At 39.3% G+C, this 27,814-nt stretch overlaps 1 protein-coding gene and 1 long non-coding RNA gene across 3 annotated transcripts; one reads left to right on the forward strand and one right to left on the reverse strand.

Annotated features, from left to right (window-relative positions):
- Positions 1-416: 416 nt before the first annotated feature.
- Positions 417-26,017, reverse strand: glud1b (glutamate dehydrogenase 1b). The gene is made up of 13 exons (XM_042508030.1): positions 25,441-26,017; positions 19,587-19,667; positions 18,513-18,568; positions 17,691-17,754; positions 16,079-16,173; positions 13,673-13,852; positions 9,580-9,717; positions 8,647-8,784; positions 8,451-8,531; positions 7,189-7,312; positions 3,459-3,550; positions 2,682-2,744; positions 417-1,509 (listed from the first exon to the last, which is right to left on the reverse strand). Exons 1-13 carry the CDS (start codon positions 25,835-25,837, stop codon positions 1,390-1,392), a joined length of 1,629 nt encoding a protein of 542 aa, XP_042363964.1. The 5' UTR covers positions 25,838-26,017; the 3' UTR covers positions 417-1,389.
- Positions 2,720-6,965, forward strand: LOC121958871. Of its 2 annotated transcripts, XR_006106869.1 has the most exons (4): positions 2,720-2,802; positions 3,788-3,915; positions 5,064-5,139; positions 5,231-6,965. It is a non-coding gene; the product is annotated as an uncharacterized LOC121958871 (long non-coding RNA). The 2 variants fall into 2 exon arrangements; XR_006106868.1 differs by lacking the exon at positions 2,720-2,802 and having other exon boundaries at positions 3,684-3,915.
- Positions 26,018-27,814: the final 1,797 nt, after the last annotated feature.

Here is a 27,814-nt window from a genome sequence, read left to right on the forward strand (position 1 = left end):
ACACACTATAGTATACAAAGTTGCAAAAAGTGCCAAAATCACCGTAATTCAGCATGTCAAAAAAATGACTGAAAATGCAAGGCTATAGAATGGCGAAAAAATATCAGAATGTGACATGTCCCAAAAACAGCTGGAAACTGCTGATAACAGTGTGCTGATGTACGCCATAGCATAGACACTTTTAAAAAGCACCAAAAACATCATGATGAAAAAATGGCCGAAATATGACATGTCATATTATTTTGACATTTTCACACCATTTGGACGACATATTCTACTCTGACTTTTTTGTTCCACATACTAAAGTTTGACTTTATTGCGCCAATTTGGTCATCATACTATACTATGAGTTTCTGATGTCATTTGGTTTTAGTGGTTGCATGGTATTAAAAAAAAAACTGCTGCACCACACAAAGTCTTCTTCTCAACATTTATTGGTTTTCATAAAATGAATAAAATAAAAATAAAAAGTAATTTCCTCCAAAATAATTTCGATATTGAGGAAGTGGACGATTAAAACTGAGGAAAATTTAACCTGGGGACGGGCTGTCACAGTGACACCTCACGCCCTCCCTGCCCCCCTTTCTTGGCCAGCAGAGGAGTTCGGGAGAAGCGGCTTCTAATACTTAATGTAAAGCAATGGGAAAGCACGCAAAAAATGGATGGGATGAGAAGAGGGAGAGCAGTTTTGAACAGTAAAACTTAACTATGAAAAAACGAAATCCTTGTTGGGATTGCTAAACCTTGGCAACTTATTAGCCTTCAGGCCTGATGAGGAAAAACTCAAGTGTAATAAAATTACTATTCTCTTTCATTCATTCAAGTTATGTAACTTCTAAATCCCTTTTCATTAAAGTTAAATGTTGGTGGCTATCTCCCTTTTAGAGCAGACCTCTCTGAAATAAGGCATCTGTAGCGCTGTCAACTGAAACAGTCACAGCGGGGGGGGGTCACATGCATTCAGCAATGACAAAATAGGCGCTCAGAAAAATGGCTGCCAGATAATATCATGAAGGTGTATATGAGGGTTTTTCAACCTCTCTTACGATCTGCTTTTTCTCAGTTTATCCTCAGGCAAAAACAAGACTAGGGCAACATTTATAGAGATGCAGATACGGTAAAATGGCAGCACAAAGATCACAGGATAAATACCAGGCTAGCCAAGTCTCGCTCTCTGTGCGTGCACGCACGCGCGCGCGTGTGTGTGTGTGTGTGTGTGTGTGTGTGTGTGTGTGTGTGTGTGTGCGTGTTTGTTGTAGAGCTACAGAGCAGCGGTAAACAGTGATATGTTCTGAAGGCTATTTTGCGGGTGGATGAATGCAAGAGAGGGTGATCAAAAGCAGAAGGGTCAAGGGGGAGGGAGAGGAGGTACGGGTCGTGATCGGCCATTTATGTGAAGGTGAGCCCCGCCTCGTTGTACACTTTGAAGACCTTCTCAATGGCGTTGACGTAGGCGGCCGTCCGAAGGTCCAGACCCAGGTTGTACTTGCTTGCTGTGCGCATGATTTGCTAGAAAAAACAGAGGAGAATATGTTACACAATGCTGGCGAACAGTAATTCCAATATTGTAATATTCCTTTCGTTTCTTTAAACTTTGTTTCAAAAATGACCAATAAATCTACCTTACCTTAAATCTACCTTAGATGGACAGAGCTGTTTCAGTGCAATTGACAACCGACTAAACTACAGCAGGAGTCGCTGACTTGTGCTTGGTGGCATTTAACACTGTAAGGGACCACCAAAGCCCTTTTTTCCAGCTGAAAACACCAGGTTCACTTCATAAAATGTAATTATAAATCTTTTTTGACAGAGACCCTATAATTATGCATTAAGTATTATGTATATCGTATGTTTGGTTTGTTTTTTTTTACATTTTTACATTAAATCACAATTTGTCAGCACTCCCATCTATATATAAACAATAATTCCTAATTACACAATGAACCAATTAACATGACCTGGAAACAGATAGACAAACAGCAGAGTGAATAATAAGTTCATTTAAAGGTCCAGTGTGAATGATTTAGGGCGATCTATTGGCAGAAATGAAATATATTCAAAATTATGCTTTCATTAGTCTATATTCCCCTGAAACTGATAAAAACTGTTTTCCTGAGCTAAGAATGAGTCCTTTTTGCACTGCCATGTTTCTATGGGAGCCCAGAACAAAACCAAAACAAAACGCAGGCTCTCGGCAGGGCCCTTGTCTGTAATTGTAGTGCACCTGAAAATGAACTTGAAACTTGAACTGCTGTGTCAGTTTCATCATAGCATTACGTTTTGGCTCCTGCATCTAAGCCGTCTTTACAAAGGCTTGGAAGTCCTACGATCATTTAAGGCCTCGCTTTCAGCAGGAGAGCCTGGTGTCTTTTTACCTGGCAGTTTGAAGTAAGTAAAAGTAAAATTACATATGCCGTTTGTGTTCTTGAATATCGGAGTCAACATATGAATGTTTTGTTACAGACTTCTCAAGCATTGTTAACTGCTGATAGACTTTTTCTGTCATATCTGTCTATCTCAGCGTCAACAAATAAGATTCCTGAGTACTGCAGCACTACGCTCATATTTCCGGATTTCTGAACTGCAAGGTGTACATTTTATCTCAGTTTAACATTCTGAATGACAAGCTGAATGCTCACGAAAACAGGTTGAACTGTGTTATGTTGCGTGCGATGACTTACCCGGGCGGATCTCTCCATGGTGTAGGCCAACCCAGAGTGAACGATATCTTTCTCAGAGGCACCCTGGGAAGGAAGATAAAGGTTAACCACAGCGCCAATCTCAAGAAGGACACTATAAACAGTATGTATGCAAAGCAGTTCTAATGTCATTAATCCCTTTCCAAAATTTAATTTTTGGACCGAACTTACAGTGAACCATCATGCCCATAGAGGTCTTATTTCTTGGGTTGTATTTTCATAACGTTTGTTTTTTACCAGCGGTAGTCCGTTCGTAGTTATGTTCACAGTCTCAAACATAGCTTAACTAGGTCATATGATTTGCTATTTCAGTACACTTTCAGAGATATTTACGAGGGACCACTGCAGAAAACTGCAGAACATTTAATAATCCACGAATCAGATTTATAACCATGTAAAAATCTGGCCACATTTATTTAAATAATTGTAGTTTTTTTAATCATATAATTATTGGATCACTTAAAATGTGATGCTTATGAAAAAGTGTCAACTGGAACAACGCACAAGCACATCTGTTGGTCACATCCTAAAAAATACGAAAAACTTGTCGAACAATACCAAGTGAGTTTGTAACACTGTTTAAGACAGCAATGCTTCCGTGAACATGGCAGACAGCTGGTTTGATAATGTGTAAATGCTGAGTTGGTGGAAAGGCCGAGAGCTTTAAGCAGTCTCAGACTTGGATCAAACCGCTAGACGATGCCAGTAGGAGAAAACCATCCATGCCTCGCTGACATGAGTGGGCCATTGGTTACTCACAGCGACTCTGGCCTGGAAGTCCGCAGTGGGTACGATGGGGATGGGTCCCCCCTGCTTGCCAAACTTCCTCTCTAAACTTTCTTGCACAGACACTAGAAGAGAAAACAGAAAAAATGCAAAAGTTAAAGACATCAACAAAAGACCAGCGCAGACACACTGTGATGACTCATCTAGTTTTAGAACTTGACACTCCTTCTTTTTCTAATGACCCCATATATGGTAAAAAAAAACAAAAATAGCAATTCATGATTGGCTGTTTGTGAAAAGACTGAGTGTATAAATAATAAACAGAGAAAGAAAATTACTCAGAGATCTCCTCTCTTGGACAGAGCCCTCACATCAGCACAGACCAATGAACACTGAATTCACGCATCAACATCAGCAACGCTGCCTGAACCGCCACAGACTCGTCAAGAATACTTCTCTTTCCATCTGAAAATCATTGTTCACTGAATTGGTAAGTAAATTTGTTTTATAAGTCTTACAATTCAAAGAAATAAAAAACACAAACCTCTGTCTCTCTATCTTCTTGTTCTTTGTGCCTGTGTCTCTGTCTGTCTCTGTCTCTGTCTCTCTCTAACGCACAGTGCAAGGTGCCTCACATTTAAGTAGCATTTTAAGTATGATTCCGTTTCTGAAAAGTGTGATAACCAATTTCAAATGGCTCTTATAATATGTTTTTTTCTGACAATGTTTAACCTTAAAGATTATTAAACTGTGCTCAATTTTGACTGTTTCTTGCTTTTAGTTTAAACGTCCATTTATACATGAGGGGAATTAGTCGTTAGGATCATGCCTAAGAGATGTGTAACAGCCAGGTGAGGATTGAGAGATAAAAATTGTCATATAAGTGTTTTACTTTAGGAATATTTATTTTAGTTTTTCCAAAAGAAATACATTCTATGGTTGGGGGGCTGTACATGCAAAGTTTCTTCTTTACTTTTTGGGGTGTGTGTCTCTTTGTGATCATTCTGTGTCCCTTCTCTGAATTCTGGGGTTCTTGCAGGTCCGTGAACGCAGCATAGATGGAACTCTACATTTCTCTACATTTAACTTTTTTCGAGTTTTGTTTTTTTCTCTCAGCAGCAGTTTTTTTCTATTTGATTTGTGGGATGAAAATTAATGAATAAACTATTTGATCATCACACTCAAGACTTCCTCTCGATCAATTTGTAGCTGGCTCGATCGGAGCTGATCGGATCAGACTAACAAAGGTGCTGTTGCTGCAGAGGCGAGTTAAAGCAACTAAGTTAGGTTGGAAAAGGATTGGGCACAGACGAAGGAGCAGAACATTAAACGCACTGACGGTATAAATTCATATATCTTTAGTGTTGTCAGAGTAGGCTCTGCCATAAGAGAGAGGGAGAGACACGCAGCTCCAAAAATATCTAAATGTTGCGGCACGCGCCGATATTGTTGCAGTGTGCAACAAATACATAACTGTGTGAGAAATATGATTCTCTAAAAGCTTATTTCAGCAAACACAGCGTGTGCTAAAACAAGAGCGGGAAGCGGGGGAGGTAGACTTGATATACTATTATGAATAGTTTCATAACGTCTATACCTGACGCAAATCCTGATCTGAGGTTTGTTCTGTGGCTTCAGGAAGCAGCTGCAGAGCCAGAAGATTCGCCATCCCGCAGAGAAATCAAGAGCATCACAACACCAAGAAAAATACAAGGTATAACACCACAGCAAGTCTGTATACTGAATGTGTTGTAACATTTATCAGTAGCATGTGAAAAATAATAATTCTTTTTGTTTTAATATAGATGGCTGCTGGTGGTATTGCTCGTCTTTTTAAATACCCTAAATGTGTGAAGAAACGTGACAGGGCTGCATTCAGAGAAAAAACACTGCGTGTCAATGAAAACATTCTGTTTAAACATACAAATGCTGGCAATGTAGAACTCATGTTCTACAGGACACATGTCAGAGAATGGCTGCGTGTAATAAGAGAGCAATACCCTGAATTTCAGGAAACTCAGCAGGATGGTAGAATCATCTTTGAGTCTCGACAAGATGAAGGTACCATAACTTTGTATCCTTGTGCCAAAGTCTTGGTTCATGGTAAAAATCTAATGGGGAGGTTTGGGGAAAATTTTCTACAAATGAAACAAACAGTCAGACCAGGCACTGGTGGTACTGATGGTAGAGCTCGTCCTTTTAAATACCCTAAAACAAGAAGCGGCAAAGGAAAGAAAGAGTTCAAAGAGCAAACACTGCATGACAATGAAGACACTCTCTATTATGACAAACGAGTTGGTAGCAAATGGAATCTCATTTTCTTTACCAAACATGTCATAGCATGGCTGGATGAAATGAAGAGAAAATTTCCTAAACTTCAGGAAATAACACAGGATAGACTTACCAGATTGAAGCAGCCCAAATCAGGTACCATATCTTTACATCCTAGTGTAAAGGTTGTGGTAACAGGCCAACTGGTGGAGAAGTTTGAGGCAGAATTTCTAGAAATGGTACCATGGACCCTGACAACAAGTCTGAGTGCCATGTTTCAAGCACGTAAAAGGACTGACAGTGAGAATGAACTTCCTAATGAGCCATAGGGTGAAGGCACTCTCCATACCCCACCCAATTCAATCAAACCCCACCCCACCTGAGGGCCTGTGTCCACATCCCAGTGTTTTCTCAGCACCGGCACATTTTTAATCAATAATACCCAATTAAGAGTGCAAAAACATGCTGCGCCTGGTGTCTTTTTTTTAGTGCCTTATCTGTGTGGCCGTTTTGAGCACTTCTATTTGAAAATCTCTAAACTTTTCAGAAAAACGCTGGCGACATCACAGCGGCTGCTTTAGCTTAGGCCACGGTCACAACAAACACAGAAAAGCAGAACCATAGTAAGCTTGCTAAGTGTGTAATCAACCTTCTGTTAACTTAGCCTTGCATTAGCTACCTTGATAACATTAATGTCAAGATAATATTAAGTCCTAATCCAATCACACACTCCCCGAACAACGGATGACAAATAGATCGTCTGATGAACAGAACAGAAAATTCTGATGACAAAAGAGAAAAAAACAAAACAAACTCAGAACAGAGTACTTATAAATAGATTTTTAGGGCTTTCTTCTACCAGCATATTTCATTAATAGGTAACTGGGTTGTAATATCAATAATATTTTTTTTTTGTCATGCAGTGTTTAACCTAGTTTTTCTTTTCTAGCAGTAGTGCTTAGTTGAATGAGGTTTTATTTTGCTCCACTGGAAAACGTAAGTGCGTCCGCTGACACGAAAAGGACTTCAGATGCACATTTTTACTCAGTCTTAAATGTTGAATTATGTTTGCTAAAATGCTTCCGATATCCCATATGCTGTTACAATCGCTCCTGCACACGGGGGCAGATACAGCATTTGACATCAGGTGTTTCGATTAAGATTGTCACTCTAACATGGCTTGTAATTAAAAAAAATTGATTGATTAAAGGTTAAAAAGCAGAACACAAGTTATGTACATAAAAAATGTATCTAAATAGTTCAAGACGCTTTTCAGTAAACATCAAAAGCAAAAATTGTTACAATTGCCCCTAATCAACGCTGCATTTCCAGTTGCAGAGACAAAACAACTATGTTTGATTTTTATATACGTATGTCGCAGCAGCACATACAAAAAAATTATAATAACGTATGTTCCGATTGTGTCTTCTGATCCTGGCACACTCTGGTCTGTCGGCAGGTTTTGGAGGAAATAGAGCGGTTGTGTACTCACTGAGCAGGTGGTAGTTTGAGTCCCTCTCATATTTGAAGGTCAATCTTCCGTAGCTGACGTGGTTGAGATTCTTCAGCCACTCGAAATAAGACACTGTCACACCGCCAGCATTCAGGTACATGTCCTGCAGGATGAAACATCACAAACTCCTCAGACATTTGTTTGTTTTTTTTATTTCCTCTGTACTGTTTTTAAGATTTGATTTGGAAGTAATTATTTTGAGAGGGTTGTGGAAATACGTTTGATGAAATGTGTCAAATCAAGCAAAACTATATCAGAATATAAATCTTTTTGTTTCACAATAAAGGCTGGGTTATCGTCTACATGACTCTCGCTTCTTGTTTTCAGAATTATTTACTCTGTTGTTTCATGTTCATGTTTTTAGGTATGTATTTATATTACATTCTGTATCTTTCTTGTTGATACATTAAATATTAGTGAGAAATCTTAATTCTTATGGACAGGTAAGGAATTGTTGATATGTCATATTTCTTAAATGGAGTATGCGTGCAAAATGTAAACGTGTGTAACTAAAATCCACACGGTCTGAAGTTGTTAAAGGGTGTCAGAATTTAGTGTTTTACAAATATTTTCAGGGTCTTCTCGTATATAGTCGACATTACTTTTGCTGTTCCATCGTCCACCATTTTTGCTAATGGGATTGAAAAAAACTGATACTGACCAGGTATAGCCACTGATAGCTACCGGGGGAAAAAAACAAAAGTGTTGTCCTCTTTCAAATGCTTGACACACTCTCTGTGTCATAAATCGAGCCTTCATTTCCCCACAGATCGTACCAGGTGGCAGACAGAATTGCATAGTGAAAGCAAGGCTTAAGCCCTTTCCCACGGGACAAAAAAACCCACTAACACTGCTTTTCACCGTTTACTGACCCATTTTACAGCTTGTCTGTGACATCAAATGTGACACAGCAGAAACACAAAATGATACAAGATAGAGGCATACTCATCATTGCCTTATTTATTTATTTATTTTCTCTTGTTTAAGAAATAAACACTGCATATTACTCACTAATTCTGGTGGGAAAGGGTTATTATAAGAAGCCAATCTAAATGCAGATGGAGCTATCATTTTATAGATATGACGTGTGTGTAATCAACATTTACTTTAAAATAAGATAACACAAAAAACATTTCCATACAAATACTGCAAATTGTTGGACCTGACATTTCTGTGTGTGTGTGTGTGTGTGTGTGTGTGTGTGTGTGTGTGTGTGTGTGTGTGTGTGTGTGTGTGCTTACAGGAATAACCATGACGTTGTTCTCCAGGAAGATTTTGTCAGCATCTGGGGTGGTGGGACCGTTGGCACCCTCAGCAATGATCTGAAAAAGACATAAAACAAACACACTCTTTACAAACTGCCCGGTCCTTACTCATTTGGAGTCAAATGTCAACTTGAAACAAAGGATCTTGGGTAAATCAAAGTGAGCGTTTTACCTTAGCCTTGATCCTGGGGGCGTTAACACGTGTGAGCTGCTTCTCTCCGGCGGCAGGGATCAGGATGTGGCAGTCGGCTTCCAGAATGTTTCCGTCATAGGGTTTGGCTCCTGGGAAGCCCACGATGGTGCCGTGTTCCTGCAGAAAGTACAGAGACAGTAGGTATTAGGTAAAAACTCATCTCTGATGGAGTATTCACAGGAAATAATCTGCTCAAAATCTGTCCAAATCATTCATTTTACACAAACTTCCTGCAGTTATAACGTTCACAATTTAAGGTAATTATGAAGTTTATCAGTTGTTCTGTTATTGAGATACATTGAATATAATATGAAATATTCAGAAAGTATGTCACTTTTTCAGGCGTCATCAGTTTACGTCACGATATAAAAGGGGTCCCCAAAGAAAAAAAAATGCTGCGAAGCAGGGCTATAGAGTATACGAATATAACATATGTATGAATGCATCGATGTATGTTCAAGTGGAATTACATTTTAGCTGAAAATTACAAATATTAATACTTTCTTTTTTCCTTCTCTGTGGTATTCCTCATAAGGTAACAAATAGAGTATTTGTATAATTAAATAGAGTTTTTGTTCCTCCATATGTATGTACTGTTTTGTTTGTCAGTACATATTTTGTTTTTTAGGGGTTTGAAAATACTTTAAAAATAATGAAAAATTTCAAACAAACCGTCCTTTACAGACATATCGAAATTTTTAAATAGAGGTAAAATATGGGAAAAATGTATTTCCACGGGTAGAAGAGTCATCTGACAGTGATCATGTAAATAATGAATCACTTAGACTAAAAAGAAACTATCTTGAGAGGAAGAAACAGAGGACAAAACCAAAGACAATATGAGTATGACATATATGAGTCATATAAAGGTAAAAGGAGACAGGAGTTGGGGCGGGGGGGCTGTGCAGGTACCAGTTTGTAGTCCTCCAGCTGTTTGGGGTCGATGCCCTCTGGGTTGTAGATGGCTCCATCAATCTCACCGATGCCCACACACTTGGCCCCAAACCTGTGCAGGTACCTCATGGAGTGGAGACCCACATTACCAAAGCCCTGTGAAAAGTCACAAAAAGTTTAATATCTCCACACTCCAACAACACTATGATTATCACATTTTACCCATTAAATAATATTCGCTGTAAACCTTTAAAACTGTCACACCCTATTTCACTCAATTATGAAGTGTGATTCAGAACACGTTGGTGCCACCGTGTGGCCGGTTAAGGTCACAACATCATCATCAATTGAAGCTGAAATTAGACCTCAGACAGGTGCCATATGTTTAAAATATTTCGTGTATATGTGGAGGACAAATAAACTAAAACAAGAGAGGGGCCTGCTGTCAAGAGCAAACTGTTCTGTTGCCTGGTTACGATCTAAAATGTACATAAATACATGTCAAGAAAACATTGCTCATTGCTGATGAGAGGCTCCTGTAAGTACAATATTTCAATAAGATGATGAACTGATTTGAAATATTACCCATAAGGATTTCAAACTATCACAGATTAAAGGATAGCAACCTCCAACTGTAGCCTCGAGGTTCCTCTATTTATGTCGTTTTATGGTATGTACTCTACAGCAAGGATACTCAACGTGGTTTACATGGGGGCTACTTTTGGAAAATGACAGAAGGCCAGGGGCCAGTCGCAGCAGCCCCATACATGTTTCTAGGATTTTAGGATGTTTCTTGGATTTGAGGACAATCTTTAGATTTTAAGAACATTTCTTGGATTTTAAGGCATTACTAGCATTTAAGGACATTTCTGGGATTTTAGGACATTAGGGGCCTTGCTAGGACCTGGGGGTGTGAAGGATCCTTTTTTGTTGCCATTTCATGCACTCTGGCACCTCATGTATACTAAAAGTACAAAAACAATTCCCTTTATGAATCACTTTAATTTTTATTGTGAATTAGAAATTGGTTGAGGCCACCCAGCACCCTTTTGGCAGCCAGATTTGGCCTGTGGGCTGTAAATTGGGTATCAACGGTATCTACAGTATCGTCATCATATACACCTAACTCGGATGTAACAGAACCGCGAGATAACAGGAATACAAAGAGACAACTTCTGAGCTCATTTTTTTAAAACCGTTTTGATCTTGATTGCACACTAGAAATCTGCTCTCTCCTCTCTCACCAATAAATCTCTAAGAAAATCTAATCTCAGCACTACATAATCCTCAAACGCACACACACACACACAGGGATTAGCTCTTTGAGCATCCACGTCATGATTCAGCCGCTGTCACCACTTCTTCACCTCCTCAGTGATGCCCTTATCATCCCTCACTCAAATACCCCTCTGCAGACGTCATCCCCTTCCCACATCTCTAATTGTTATTTTACTGTAGTTGAAAAAACATCTGCCTCTTTCTACATCTCTATGAAAGCTAGAAAAATACATTTAAATGTGCAGTATGAAGTAAAAGCAGGGACCGATGTATTAACAATGCACTTGCACAAAACTTACGAAGAAACAATGCAGGATTTGTTTATTTGCTGCCATTGATTTTCTATTTTTCGGAGCTGGACGGTTTATAACAAACACTTTTGGAATAAACATACCGTCGGTTATTGATTGCACCACCACACTGTCGGAGCACAGAGCATACTCTGGGCACAGACAAAGCAGCAGAACATCAGGCACAGTGAAAGTGTAACTCAATCGTTCATTTAGCTCGGTCTAAAACTTCGCATTTCCCCGGTTCTGAAGCAGCTGCTCCTCTCATCTGTCAGTCTGATCTGATCTGGTATAAATTGCTCGGCTCGAATGGAGCTGGGCACACCTCAGCTCCAGAACGAATAAAACAGAATCAGGCATATGCTCAGCTGCATAAATCTGGTGGAGAAAAAAAAGCACATTTCTGTCTTTGTACATACACACATATTTATGAATCTGGCCCCAGATCTGCCTTTATACGTCTAAACGTTACACAGACATTCTTTTTGTGTGAAAAGCATCTAAACATACAGGGATGACATCAATAATACCACATTACATTGTTGGTATAGCACAGTGAGGGTAAAGGTAATTATAGAAGCATTCTAGGAAAGCAGCGGAGGCCCGGGCCTTGGGCTTCTCTGTCCATGTGTCAGTGTTGGTGTGAGAGTGTGTGACATGTGAGGAGCTGCCATGTGACACATGGAAGTGAAACTGCTAAGGGGAATACTGCTCTATGGCTTTTTTGTCACCACAGATGCACTTCTCTTCTAACAGATTTACAGTTTGAATCACAGGTATTGTTGTTCTGTTGCTATCTACTGCCTCTTTGTTTAAGACTTTTAAGTTATTTTTCCCAACAAGATAACATTGACTACATTTAAAGGGGAGCCTTTATGCTAATTTTCAGGCCCATACTTGTACTTTGAGTTTCTACTCAAACATGTTGATATGTTTTAATGTGAAAGAATACATTCATCAGCACTGAATAACAGCACTCTCTATCATAAAAAATCATTAATAAAAGCTTCTAAATCAAAATGTTTGTTCCATCTGCATTATGATCAAAAGAGAAATTACCAACATTGGCAACCAAGATAATATGTAATCCTGATGTTAGCATGTGGCCACATGTAGCAGTGTGCTAGTACCCAGGGAATGACTGTAGCTGAGTATAGCAATATTTTCTACTGTAAAAAAAAATCACCAATAAAAACTTCTAAATCAAAATCTTAACAACTAGACAAAATGTGATGTGAAATTAACAATATCAGCAACCAAGATTAAATGTTTTCCTGAACTTAGCATGTAGCTACATGTAGACCTGTAACATAAACACTTGTGAGTGGCATGCTTGGCGCAGTTGACCATAAAAAAATACATCACAATCTGACATCAGATTGTCGCAGAAGAAAAGAAAAAAAATTTGGAATCGAGGTATTAAAGACCATCTCAAGCCTGACGCAATATTGAAACTCTGGCCACATTTAATTTGAACTTCCAACACTGTAAACTTACATATATGACAGAAAATGAGGAAAAGCAAAATATAGCCCCTTTACTCCTTGACGCTACTATAAAAATGTTTTTTTTTAAATGAGCTTACTAACCAAACATACCTGACTCAAAAAGCTCGGCATGCAGGAATTTAAGCAGCTACAAAGCTTCTACCAAAAGACTACTAATTGCTGCGACTCTCTTACTGAATCATCATTTCTTATAAACTAAGGAACAGTTCGCTGCTGTCTGCTCAGTATGAGGAGGTCATGGCCAGGCTAAAACAGATGGCATGGCTCTGATTAAAGCTCTAAAACCCCTCATCATGATTTCAAATGAATACTTAAATCCTGCCACTATCTGTGAACAAATGTCTGCAGTACATTAAGGGTCTTATCCGCCCTCTTCTTGATGCATCGCAGTTCTCTTTTGAAAGATTGTGTCTCGATGTAGAAAAGTCAATAATCAGACATTTAAGACTCGATTCTTGACATTACGGTGGCTTGTAACAATTACGTAAAACTGTATGTGCCCTACGGCTGAACTAAATGGATGACAAAACATAACGGACATTAACATATGCGTCATATTCCCATTTTAAACCAGGCTTCCTCTTGACTTTTGGTGATGATAACTGAGGGAATGAGAGATGTTTTATGCTATCAGTCTATGTTCATATATTACAAGGATGCTGCTACACACTTTTCGTGTTGGTTCTTTGCAGTGCTGCTGGGAAACATCTTGGCAATGTAACCTCAGAGTGGGAAAAAAATCTTACTGCACTTGTTTAATAAAATATAATGGAAGTACATTCATCTGTTTATTTTAGTTGTGAATGGTTACAAATATGCTACATCTTTAAAAAAGCAAATGAGAAAAATTTAATCATGTGTAGAAAAAAACAATCATCTTACATCAGAATAAAATCATGAGGTTCCCACTCTTACTCCTACCTTTTAACTTAAACGTTTCTACTATGATCAAACTGTGTGTGTGTGTGTGTGTGTGTGTGTGTGTGTGTGTGTGTGTGTGTGTGTGTGTGTGTGTGTGTGTGTGTGTGTTTGTACCTGAATGATGAAGGTCTTGTCCTGAAATCCAGGTGTCAGGCCCAGCATGCTCATGTAGGACGCTTCATTGATGAAGTTCTCGATGCCGTGGAAAACTCCACGACCGGTGGCTGAGATACGTCCGTGGATTCCTCCCTGGCTGATGGGCTTTCCTGTCACACATGCATGGGCGTTGATGTCCTGTGCACACATACGGAACAGATCAGGACACACAGATCATAGACTATACATGATTATGTTTACAGTGTTGTTAACGACTCCCTCAAGAGATTTTTTGAGGCCTTAATTTGGGTTTGCCACTCTAGTAACGCAATGAGAGAGCAGCGGCAGCCACCATTGCTAAGTTTGAACAGCTGGGAGAACAAACACAGCCCAAAACATACTATTCTTAGGGCCTTAAAGGGATAGTTCAGATTTTTGGAAATGGGTATGTGCACGCTGGAGGCTGACACAGAAGCTAAGAAATGTACTGCTGTGGATCGGAGTCTGCAACAAAATGTTATTTAGGCACCTAAAAACTGAGATTTTAGCTCCCTGAACACAGGTGCTGCTGCTCTAACGCTGCTTCGATCCGTTAGTTAGTTCATGTTATTGCGTGACTTTGGTGAATCCAAACTAACCCTTTTAGATGCTAAAGTCACACAATAACACAAACAAATCAACAGATTGCGGCAGCAGGAGACCAGCAGCTCCTGAGTACAGCAGTGTTAAATACCTGTTTATCAACAGCTTTATTTTCCCATTGGAAATCACTATCTGACATTAGGGTACAACAGTGAAATAATTCTAAATATAGCGTACAGTTTAGGGTTGCAACTAATGATTATTTTGATAATCGATTAATGGTTCCATTATTTTTTGATTGATCAGAGTATTAATAATAATAATAATAATAATAATAATAATAATAAAGCATTTTTTTCTCCCATCACTTTGTTCAAAAACAGATTATCATTGACAACAGTGCAAAAATGAGTTTCTGTGTCTGCTGTGATGACGTCTAACGTCCCCGACAAACACTGTAGTCCCATTTATCCTCTTGTTAGCAACCACCTTTTTTAAGATGAGTAAAACCTTAAAAGTTCAAATCAGGTTTAAGTGGATGTATTTTGTTGCAGAACAATACGTCTCAATATCTTTAGCCTGTGTTAACCACAGGCCTTATTTAAGGCATTTTACCGAAAAACCCATTTAAAAAATCCATAGACTTTAAGATGAGGGAACCGGAAGTGCTAAAAGGCTAAAGGACTTCTGCGTTTTAGGACTCATTACTCTACAACAACCAAAATACCCATTAGAAGCTGCAAAACCAACACTGACATTAACAGTTATTGCAGGAGAAAGAATTTATATTTAGAAAGAAAAGTTTTTCAAGGTATTCAATACAGTCAGATTTTTGGGAACGACTATCCATTAGTGGTGCTGAACCTTTCTTTCCTTTCTGCATCAGCTTAGCTTTCAGCCACAGTGTTAACTGCTTGACATAGACACTGTTTGATGTTGTGCAGTGCCACAGTGCAAGGAAGTGCAGCAACTGACTGAATGTCAGTACTCACTACCCATAATCCTCTGCCCTCAGATACCCAGAGCAGGAATGTGTCACCTACTCCAAACCCATGCCGGGGGTATCTGGAGCTGAGGGCACATGACGAAGTAAGGTGAGAGGAGAGCAGAAAGGAACATTAGTATCATGGAGAAGAAAGGGGTTGAGTTGTTGTAGTAACACAGGAAATTATTACATTTTTAGTAGAAGAATGAAGATTAATTCACCACAATGGTTTAAAATGTTTGTAGTCATTAACATTTTAATGACACAGGGAGATCCGCACACTATTAAAAGCTCCCATTAATTCTTAATTGTGCAACGTTTTGATATGAACAGAGATCAGCATCAGGCATTTTCATATTTGAACATTTTGATTTGAAAAATGCCTGATGAATATCTCTGTTAGATGAAAAGGTTGCACAATTAAGAAATGATGGGAGCTTTTAAAACAGTGTGCAGATCTCTTTTCTTAATTCAACGTTACACTTTTCCCTGACTTTCAAGGAAAAGTATTTGACAACTGTTAGTTTTGATTCTTCAGATAAATACTAAAGCAGCTGTGATATACATATGAATGCATACTTTAAGTCACACAAGGGTAAATATTTTCCATCTTTAGTTAAACAAGCCCTGTTTGACTGGTTTTGATACAAGAATTATTAACTGATAACACAAGCACACAAAGCTGCTTTAAAAACAGAGGGAAATTTCTCAGTGGTCGACCGAGAAAGGAAAGGCAGGAAACCACTGCTCATGCTTTACATGTGACTCACTCCTTGTTTTTAACTTGACCTACTTTAAAATTTGTACCAAGAACCAGCCAAGTCACACAGACTGGCTGTTTATGCCGGAGAACTCACAGTGTGTGCAATGGTGTTGGCGTATGTGTCGGCGATCCAGGACATTTCCCTCTCTCCTGTGCTCATGTCTGGGGCCGGGACATCGATGCCAGGTCCTGGTGAAGGAAGACGGGCAGGAGAGGGAGAGTTAGTCAGGCATCTCAATCACACTGCAGGGATGCACACGAGGACACACTTCACACACTGGATGGTTAACGCAACAAATTTTTCTCCCAAAACAGGTTTCAGTCTTGTTGGTAACTAGGTCCAAAAAGATTGAATGAAGGTTATAATACTGACAAATTTGGGTGACAGGGCGAAATGCAAGAGCCAGGCTTTGTGTCCTTGTGTCAGGGACAAAACAGACAATAGACAAAACACATGTGTGCATGCAGAGAGGTGGGTGACGGCAGCTTGAGCTTGTTAAACTCACACTGACAGAATAAGGCAGTGATGTGTGCAGTGAGTGCCGCTTTGCATCCAGGATGTATAAAAAAAAAAAAAAAAAAATACAACTTAGGGGTGCTTGTTTAAAACTTCACAAAATGACACAACTATTGACATCCAAAAGCATATAACAGACAGCGTCACATTTCTCTTTGCTGTGTTTGAACTGAACACATTATAAACATTAACATGCGTCCAGCAGAGGTGAAAACACAAACCGGCTGTATAGGGGCTGTTAACCTGCTGAACCAGTGCATGTGTTTATATGTGGCCTTGCTCAACAGTCAACACTGGAGGTGAAACCATCATCAATCTTGATTGATGTACTGGTTCAACAATCAACAATCCAATATCACTTATGCAAAGTGGAAACATCAATTGGTATCATCATCTTGACGCCTTTATTTTGAAATTCTGTGTCACCATCAAAGAATGTCATGCCGATTACAGCAAGAAAAAGGGGAGGATAAGGTCATTTACTCAGTTAATGTACCTGCCTGGCTGGCCAATATATCGATCAGGCAATTTTATCACCTGATACTGGCCCATTGGCTCATATGCTGTCCGATATGCACAATATGAAAAGTTTATTAGTAAGAGAATGCAACGCAGAAAAAGATGCTTAGAGAAATTTATAATTATAAAATTCCCAGTTCATTGTTAAACTGTAAAATATCCTGTGTCCATTATGCATTGTTAACCATATCTGAGGGATAACCGGCCAAAAAATAAAGATCAATATATATAATACCAATATCAGTATCACCCTGAAAATCCAGCATTGGTCGGGTTTTAGCTATGACTCAAGTAGCTCATGTCCAACCAACAAATATCTACATGTATATGGAGATCTACCTGTAAAAATCAGGTATGAGCTGAACTTTTAGCTTAATCCCCTGCTTCTCTTTCTCCATTGTCCACTGCCTCCCTCTTCAGTTGACACAAGCACTCCCTGAGCGACCCCAACCTGAATAAACAACGCTGGATGACAGGAAATGTTTACTTCTCTGGGCGGACACATTCGCCTCTCGCTGCCACATTTCTAAGTGCGTCAAATAACATTAAGGGCCCTGTCCCGCACCAAATGCCAAGCGTGGTGACAGATGAAAACTGCCTCCAGTTTGTGATATATCTTTTAACAGTTATCCATTTAAACAACTGTTTAAATTCACACAGAAAAACTCACCAATAAAACCCTTCTTGGCCAGCTCGATAGTGAATCTCCTGGTAATCTTCTCCAGCTCATTATCCTGCAACAGACAGACAGAGTTTAAAAACATGTTGCTTAGTTACAGTGCAATGAGACATTTGAGGAAGGGAAGTTATTTAACAAAAAGGATACAAAAAAGAGAAAGACACTGGGTATTTCTGAAAGCAATCCAAACCATATAAAGCAACAGTTTCCATTTTGTTTTCAGAAAGATGCTTCTGTCATTTTGACAAAACTGTGAGCTTTTTGTTCAGGGTTTTCCTTCCAGTTAACTCTGAGGCAGCAGCCAGTGACCTTCAAGAGTGTTCTTCCACAGTATCCATCAGTAGACATACAAAAATCCATTTACATAATCCTATAAAAGGCAGGGCAGGAAGGCACAAAATGTAATGTATACATCTGGTAACCCACTCACACTGTAGCACCTTCAGCCCTTAAACTAAAATTCAAATCTAAATACAGACACGTTTGGTTATCTGCTTGAACAGTTGAATGTAAGCTCTTTCTCCCATTTCTTCCTCTCTCTTTAATTATTCCGTCTTCTCCTTAACCAAAAAGCACTAAATAAAAAGCACCAGCAGCCCTGCCTTTGCATTCCAGTGTGATTAAATCATCATCTATGTTTATTCGGATGTGGGAAAGAGACAAAGAAACACAGGGAAAACTGATATCCGTCCGACGGCTGCTAGCTTATCTCAGGCTTTGTTGCTTTCCTATGGACATTATAGCATAGCTAAGCGTGTCTGTATCTCTCTATGAGAGAGTGTGGGGGAGAAGGATTGACTTTAGAGGGCTTACAGAGTAATTCCTGGGGTTGATCTTGACTCCAGCTTTGGCTCCCCCAAATGGCACATCTGAAGGAGAATAATGCACTTTTAAAACCAGAGAAACATTCACATGCTTCTGCCAAGCACACATGACATTTAGATATACATGTAGATTCACATTTCTTGGTGTGTAATCAGTAGGACAAGAAGCAAAGCAAAAGATGGAGATCATTTTTTTGGCACTGTTGCAAAACATCCTGGCAAATGCTGTCAAAAGCAGTGACAGGACAAACAGTATTGGGCTACATCCACACTGTTACACTTTTGTGTTGATAAATATTATTATGCTAAATCTACACTAGTGTAGCAACGGTATGGGATTTTCATAGGAGTATAACTATGTCAGAAAATATTGCAGTATCATCGTAATACAGAATTAATATTATTACTACCATCAATCAGAATTACCCATAAAGCAATGTCAACAGGAGTATTTTTGGCTAAAGACATTTTTATTGCTATTATTGAATCATGAAACCATTTTTTAAAATATAAGACTGCACTCAACAACCGCAAGTCTCTAGTTCACCTGCTCTTTTGGCCCAATGATGCTGAATCAGTGCAGATCATGCGAGTAATTTTATATGCAACAGTTGGTCCGTTTGAGATTCATGCACCACTGAGAAACTCTCACAGGAACGACCGGGGGCCCTGCCTCCAATGCTGTATCCTGCCGCCTTGACCACCATAATTATGTTACTTTAAGTAACAGTTTCACCTTGCCGTAGGTACAAGCAAAAAAATCTCTTCTTCTTCTTCTTTTTCCCCATCTTTTTAGTATTTTCTACAACTAAGCAACCAGTTGCAGAGTAGAGAACCTGCTTCCCATATACACCCATGCTCAGTGTACGTGAATGGTAATGTGATATGTTTCCAGTGTTAATGTAAACAGAGAATCATTCTGAAAGTGTGCTGAAACACTTACAGAGAGTGTTTTCTTTTTTACTAAAAAATGTATTGATGTGGATCTGGCCTTAATACATATGTGGAGATGAGAGGAAAACCCACAGGAGGCTTTGCAGAAGGCTAAGACTTTAATACTTACCAACAACAGCACACTTGTAGGTCATCAGAGAAGCCAGGGCTTTCACCTCATCCACAGACACATCTGTGCTATAACGGATACCTGGGGGAAAACACACACATACAAGGAGCAGTTTACAACACAGTCAACACATGAAGAAAATCTGCAAATAACCAAGATGTATCAAGAGTTGTTCAAATTTGGGTTTTTGTATGATAAAGCACGCATCTCTACCATATTTACCTAAAGGTTTGTGTGCTGTTTTTTCATTATATGCTAGTTTGAGTTGAAGTGCCTTGCATATTGATTAAAGGTTGAGATTGCAACATTGGAAAATCATTACACTGACAGCGTCTCCACTACATGTGCAGCCCAACAACAGAAAAAGGGGAATGATTAGCAGAGAAGGAGCACTGGACTGAGACTGGACTGGACCGGTTATCACAGTAGGTGCTTCTAAAAGTCAAGGAAGGATCATTAAATGGATGCATTTCAAGGATGCTTCATCACCAAATCATGCAAAAGGATGATTTCAAGTCCTCCACTTGATGCCAGTGTGTACCCCCAGTGCTCCTAAAGAACCTACAAACCTTTGTGCACATGAACTGGTCCTGTTCCCCAAAATGGGAAAAAGGAAATTATGTGGGTAAAGGTTAAGTTATTTCACCCGAATCTGTTTCTGAACAAATCTGAGGTGAGAAAAGGGAAATCAAGTTTCTTCACTCATACAAGATATACAACGCCTAATTCAAGTTTGCTCTGACTTTCATATGGCAGGGATACTGATGCATTCTGGGTTTTTGGCCATGTTCGCCCTTTAAAAATGGCGTAGAGCAAAGTGACAGCATTGCAGATGGTGCATTATGCTTTTAAAGAAAGTACCGTAAGTTGACACTGTACATTGTTTTCGCCGTAAATGTGTTCCATTAAAGTAAAGCTAAACGTAGGGAAGAGTGTTGCCAAGTCTCTGTAGGGACCAACTTGGTGGAAGCAATCTTAATTGTTGAGAAACACTTTTTGTTCTCTGCAACCACACGAGACCACATGAGCAGGTCAGAGGTCAATGATTGTGCCTGCCCGTCACAGTAGCAGCGATAGGCAGGTGGAGACCACAACCAATCCTAGCTCTTCTTTTTGACCCCCACCCCCAAGCTTCAGTCATTCCTTCCTGTTGTCTAGGGTTTACTACAGTCGCCATGGTAACATGGGTGAGTCAGCCTGTGTGCGGTATCCCATGAGAGCATATAGCCAGGCTGCCCATGTGCCACTATTTCATCTTATTGGCACTGTGTGTGTGTGTGTGTGTGTGTGTGTGTGTGTGTGTGTGTGTGTGTTTGTAAGAGAGAGAAAGAGGGAGGGAGAACGATTGTCCAGCAGTTCCAAATATAGCTCATCCATAGTTAGCTTGCAAGGAGCAACCCAAGGGCAAACAGCACACAGAGGAGACAGCTAACTGCTTTTAGGGGCACAGTGTGTGTCACTTTTAATGTGTTCGACTGGAAGCAAAAAAAAAACACAGGGAGCTCAAGTGAAAGCCCACCCATTATGATGTCATCTTTAAGTGCCACTCATTAACATGACTTTGTGTCCACCAACTTCCATTTGTGTTATCCCAGTCAAAGGAAAAGATCAAACCTCCCAAATTAAAGCTTCATCTTTAGGAGTGCTGCTGTGGTGCGCTCCTTTCATCTTTCTTTCCAATCAGCCAAAGATCAGCTGAGTTACTTCAGGCCAACACAAAACAATCTGGAGCTCACTGATCAAATTAAACGAGAAAACGAAGCCTGGCAGCCCACCCATCCCCCATTCAACCACCCATTTATCTTCCCAAGCAACAGCTCCGCACAGCAACCAGACCCAAAACACATCTGTAAACACATTCCTCTAAAAGGAAGGACAGATTTTTTGGAAATAAACTCAGCCCACGCTGAACAGTACAGTTGCTGCAGCAGTCAGGAAAGTTTAGTTTCAACAGTCAAGTCTGAAGGCCTGATTTCACACTGAGCATTCTTCCTCAAAGCCGCAAGGCCAGTTATACTGAACTTACAGCCAACGGGCCAAATCTGGCCCCCGACCATTTTTGAATTCACAAATACAGATGATTCACATTGGGAATATTTTTTGTACTGTAAGTATATAAAAAGAGTGCATAAAACAGCAGAAAAACAGAGCTTTTTTATTTAAAAAAATGCCAGTGGATGATCCACACATCCTACAGAAAGGTCCTAGCTAAGCCTCTAATGTCCTAAAATCCTAGAAATGTCCAAAAGTCCCAGAAATTTCCTAAAATCCTGTGTCCAAAATTCCTAGAAATGTCCTAAAATCCTGGAATCGTCCTAATATCCTAGAAACACAAAAACCTAAGAAATGTCCTACAATCCAAAAGATGTCCTAAAATTCCTAAAATTGGTGCATTTGCGTTGCAAGATATTTTTCCCTCCTTCCTTCAATGTTTCTTCTCATAATTACTTTTTTGGTCTGTTAGGCACACATAATTGTTTTTAAAGTTTGATATTTTAATAAGGCATATAACTGTTTATGCAATTAGAAGCTGAACAAATGGTAGTGACGTGTAAAAGATGTTGAAAAAGAAATAATTTTACTGTAGTGCTGGTGAGGTCTCTTAAACAGCTGATGTGAATGACAAAGTTATAAAAAATATAATTTGTCTTTAACTTTCAAAAAGTGAAGGGCATACCTCCATAGCTATGCAATGTCAGCATACTGCTGCACTTACGGTTTCCACTGACAATAGTAACATGAAATATCCCACAATTTATTCCACTTCTGCACAGAAAGGAGAAGGATGCTGCTAATATAGCAGACTTAACAAAATTTGAGTGACAACTTTCCATAAACTATCTTTAAGGGCTGTGTGAACAAACCATGCATGCACACACACCACATGATATTCCCGAGTTTAGACGGTCATTCGGGAGGCGGCAAAGAGCAGTGTGGTCAAAGCCCAGCAGCTGTTGCTCTGTGTGGCTCTGAAAAGGGGGTGTATAAGCGACACATGCACACACAAAAACAGCCTTTGCACTTTGCAGTTTGATCTGAGCATGAGCAAGGGTCTACACACTGTATTAATGATTAAACCCACCGAAAAATAAGGGATCTTACTCCTATGGCATAGAGGATCAATAGGACATTAATGGACCACTACAACAAATAAAGTGGCAATTTTTCCACTTGTTTTGTGCCACTAAATAATAACAAATTTTAAGTTAACATTTGCTGTGTTTTGTGGATAATGGTTAACAGCACCTTGGACCTGAATTGGGCAACATAAGAATGTGGAAGATATTTGTTAATACTTACTAACACGGCAGATAGAAGCTTGATAGAGGCAATTATATTATTGATTTTACCTATATGGCTTCTCTGGGTGATCTCTCACTGACTGGAAAGCCTGAACCATTTCTGTTAAGCTGTTTGAGGGAGATATCTGTAATAGATATTTTAAATGAGTGCCATGAATGAGGCACTCAGACAGTTAACCCTTTCTAACCTGGATCGACATCAGTTTTCTTGTGCTACATTCAGATGCCTTTCACAGGCTACTTGTCTCTTTGAAAGCTAAGCAAAGTACTTCGATTTTTTTGAAAACATCAGGAAAAAGGCAATGAGCAGCGTGGCAAGAAATGTCATACAAATTGCAAGAAATTACTAGCATATGACAAGAAAATTACCTAAAAATTAGTTTTAAAAAAGAGGGGAGGATTATCAGAGAACTGCCACAAATATAGTGGAAAAATGTCCACAAAACTATATTTATAATTATAATTATTTTACATTTAAAATTATGTTGCTGAAAAAATATTAGATAAATATAAGATAAATACATATATCCATATTCATATTTTTCAGCACTATTTAGGTCATTTTCTTCTTTGTTTCTGTTTGTAATTTATGTTTGCTCAGAATTTTATAATTATAAAATCATGTATATATTATAATTCTATGTTGATATATCTACAATCATATATAAATAATTTAGCTCTTTCTTAGATCATTGTTTTGATTGTTGTTTTTGTTTGTTCAGTTTTTTAAAAAAAAATATTTTTTTAATTATTTATTTTGCTCATTTTTTAGGTAATTTTCTTTGATTTTTTTTTAAAAAAAAAACTTATTTCCTGCTATGTCTTATGTTCGGGCCACGTCTTATGCTCAGGTTTCAAAGGGGTTTTTTTTGTCGTTGTTTTTTTAATCAATTCATGCGTAAGCAACACAGAGCCTGCATATGTCTTCAGCAGAAATATGCCTCCTCAGAATAGGTCTACATTTGCTCCTTCCAGCAGGTACAATGTCAGAGTGTCATAGTGTTAATACAAGGCCAGCGTCTGCACCACACCATTCAAACATGCCCTTTGACTGAATGGCATGTCTCTTTTCGGCTGAGAATGCCTCCTCTCTATAGCACCCTCCCCCACCTGTCACGCCACTGACAAATAGGAGTGCCTGGAAATACAACCACCCCCTCCCCAGCTCTTACACCTCCTCACTTCCTATACATCAAACACACGTGGAACTCTTTCTGGCAGAAATCTATTCATTTTAAACTACAGGACAATGTTTTTCCTAACAATCTACCAAAAATATCCCTCTTTTGCAGATTCCTTGAAGGCAAACTTCTTCAAAAAGCACATTATATCCCTCAACTCACTACTACCCAGAGTGCACTGCAGCTGTAGCCCATAATGCCTCTGCTTTGAACCTTGAACGTTGAACCAAAGAGCAAATGTCACTTTGTCATGTTATACATCATATTCTGCCCAGGGTTGACACATTTACGCATAAAGCTTTGGAAATTTTAGTGTTTGTCCAAAATGAGTACATCGGAGTACATCTGCCTTGCCTTTCACGCCTGCCTGACTTTGCCCATGTGTATGAATCACCTGACAGCGCTGGAGCAAATCATCTCCAGTAGTCAACCATTGTGCAGCACATGTGAGAAAGCCTGTCGTGCTCAATGAAACAACACCAGATGTACGAGACTGTGAAATACCATTTCGTAGCACTGAATTTGAGCAATCAGCTTTTTCTGTAAAACCTACATATCAGTGAAACACTTTGCCTCACTTATGATACACTACTGTGTGATGTGCTTTCTGTGTAGTTTCATGTTGAATTGTCTTCTTATTCTCACTTTATATCATGTGCTATTGCATGTGTTGTTTGAGGTTTTTTCTACTCTCTTTTTTGCACAACTTAATATTATTAAGACATTGTACTGTGTCTTTCTTCTGACCAGCTGGGCTATCATATAAGAAATAATATAACTCTGTGTATCTACCGGTTACATTCCTGTTTTAAAGTGTACATGGTCCCTTTTAAATAGAATAAATAAATTAACAGATGCCTTTAGGTCTGCCCTCTCCATCACACCTTACACCTGACACACAAATAAGGATAACGGTAGGCCACTACAGTGATGACAAAACACAGATTAGTGCATCCATCCAGTTTTGAACCACTGGGTTATGAGAAACTAGCAGAATTGTTGTGCAAGAGTAACAAAGCATGTTTTTGTTTGGCGGCTAGCTTGCTGCTAGCCTGCGAGCTACCAAACAACAGTAACATTATACCTTCAGGTGAGCAGGAAGGTCACTGTAAACTGCACAAAAGTCTCTGCGAGCTGTGCGAGTTGTAAAATCGGTAAACGAACCGCACAAATACCGTTGAGCTGCCTTTGTGAAAACAAGGATGTGGCTGAGTGTGGTTAGCTACACCGAGGCTGTAACTTAACGGTAAACGGTACCGTTAGCAGCTGTCAGCAGCTGTGTGTTGTGTTTTTACTAGCTAACTGATGCTAAGTAGCTGGCTAAGCTAGCTAACATAAGGGCCATTTAGGGCGGCTTTGCTCAGTTCTTACCCCCTTTGCAGGGTGTCCTGTGCTGGCTGTGCTGGGCGCGGTAGCCCTCCACCACCTCCCACTCTCCGTTATCCCTCCTGATGGGGAAAGACACGCTCAGGACGTGGTTACATGGCTTGATGATGCGCAGGATGCCCCGCACACGGTTCCTCTTCTGCTCGGGGGTCTCCCTGGTCTTCAGATCTTCCACCAGCTTGTCCTCCACGATGCTGACGCCGCGGTCAAAGAAGCCCTCGACCATCTTGAAGAAATTGGGGTCGTCGGGCTTGTCCGCCGCGTCGGCATAGCGACGGACCCTCATCAGGGACGAGGAAGCAGGGAGAGCGGAATCAACGCACCCCGAGGCCAGGGCACTGCCCGCAGAGCGGCTCAGCAGCTCCCCGAAATACCGATACATGACTGAAACTAGCTAACCGTAGAGACGAACTATGACAAGGCAACTAAACGACAAGGACAATGGGGATGACGACAGGAGAGGGGGATAAAATGAGCGACACAGTAGCTCCTCACCGTGTCCCGTCCTCTGGCCGAGTGGGGAGTGACATACTGTGTCCGTTTGCTTTAAAAGGCAGCGCGAGCCAAGGAGGGCAGCGGGGACTCCTCTGAGCGCACGAGGAGGAGGACCAACGCAGCGCGCGCCCGTGCCAAGCAACTGACAGTGCGCGTTCCCGAGTCTGCACCACTGAAAACGGTGAAATAAAAAATGAAAAAGAAAAGTCTGCTTTATTATTTTTTTTATAACTTTATTTAGGTTTTTAGATATATACAAAATACATTTGAATAAAATATATTTGAATTATTTGAATATTTGAATTTGAATATATGAATTATTATTATATTTGAATTACATACTGTACATTTTGTATATATTCTCTATCTCTTCCTTTTTGTAAATACAATTACATGTCTATGTCTGTATTTTTTTCTATTTTTCTTATCCCTAACTTATTTCTCTCCCCTGTACTGTGAGTATTGCCAACCCGGAAAAAAAATTCCTTGTTCCTTATTTGTTGAACTTGGCCAATAAACGTGATTCTGATTCTGATTCTGAAAATACAAAAACAACACACAAAAAAAAGAGAATGAGACACAGAGTCCCTACCCCCAACCCGAACAAAAGGCCAGTATGTACAGAATATAATACATTATACATCATATATTGTACATGCATACTTAAATAGACAGTGCAGGTATTACCCAATGCTAATGCCACAAAAAATCCAGCAGAGGCAGGTAGCCACAGGAAACCAGATTCAACCACCAGGACCAACAACAAATAAGCAGAACACACTTAAGGTCCTTTAAATTTAGACAGTTAAAGCATGTAACATGGACCTTAATAGTACTCCAGCCACAAAAATGTAGCGATCATTAAGTAGGTGTACAACTTAGGCGCCCTGTTGCCTGATGTGATCCACGAAGGGCCCCCAAATCTTTACAAATTTCGAATTAGAGTTAGACAAAGAATATCTTATATCCTCCAGATGTAGGCAGGAAATCATATCATTGAGCCATCTTTTATAACAAGGAGGGGATGAAGACTTCCATTCCCTCAATATAAAAGTCTGCTTTATTTACAGGGGGTGGGTGAGTATATAAAAAACATATTCCACTGAAAGGAAAAAAGATACAGACATTTACAATTCTGGATGAGAAAATAGAGCTACTCATTTGAAATCTGGGCAAACTGGCAAAGTATTTCTTTCAAAAGCATGGGAAGAAAGCAATGAGCAACTTTAAATTAAAGGACACACACTGTGCCCCTAAAAGCAGTTAGAAATTATAAAGGAATAAGCAGAATATAGGTTAAAAAAAAAAAAATACTGAAAATTAGCACACAAAAAAAAGTGGAAAGCCAAAAAAGAAAACATAAATAAATACATAAGTAAATAAATAAATAAGAAAATTATTTTTTGCCATGCTACATATTGAGGAAACACTGAAAATAATAAAGGCCTGAGAGCACTGTCTATGACTGCACTGTTTGTGTGACAAATAAAAGACCTGACAAAACTGCTCAAAAGTTATAATAATTGTGTAAAATAATTTTGAATAATAATAACACAAATTATCAGTATTATTAAATAATTATGATAATTTTAAATATGGTTCTCTGCATGTCTTTGAAATGTGGGAGGAAGCCGGAGAACCTGGAAAAAACCCACGCTAACATGGGGAAAGCATGCAAACTCCGCACAGATAAAACTTAAATCTAAAAGCGTGGCTAAATTTCCCTACAGCATTTATTTTCTTTCCAGTCAACTCTCTTTATACATTTTAGTAACAACCACTTGGCTAACTTACCAGGAGAACCTAAAGGTAGCATCACTACAGACCAAACAATTGCCTGAAGGCCACATGATAATGATAATAA

Source organism: Plectropomus leopardus, chromosome 19 (genome assembly GCF_008729295.1).
Source record: "Plectropomus leopardus isolate mb chromosome 19, YSFRI_Pleo_2.0, whole genome shotgun sequence".
Classification (NCBI taxonomy): Eukaryota; Metazoa; Chordata; class Actinopteri; order Perciformes; family Serranidae; genus Plectropomus; species Plectropomus leopardus.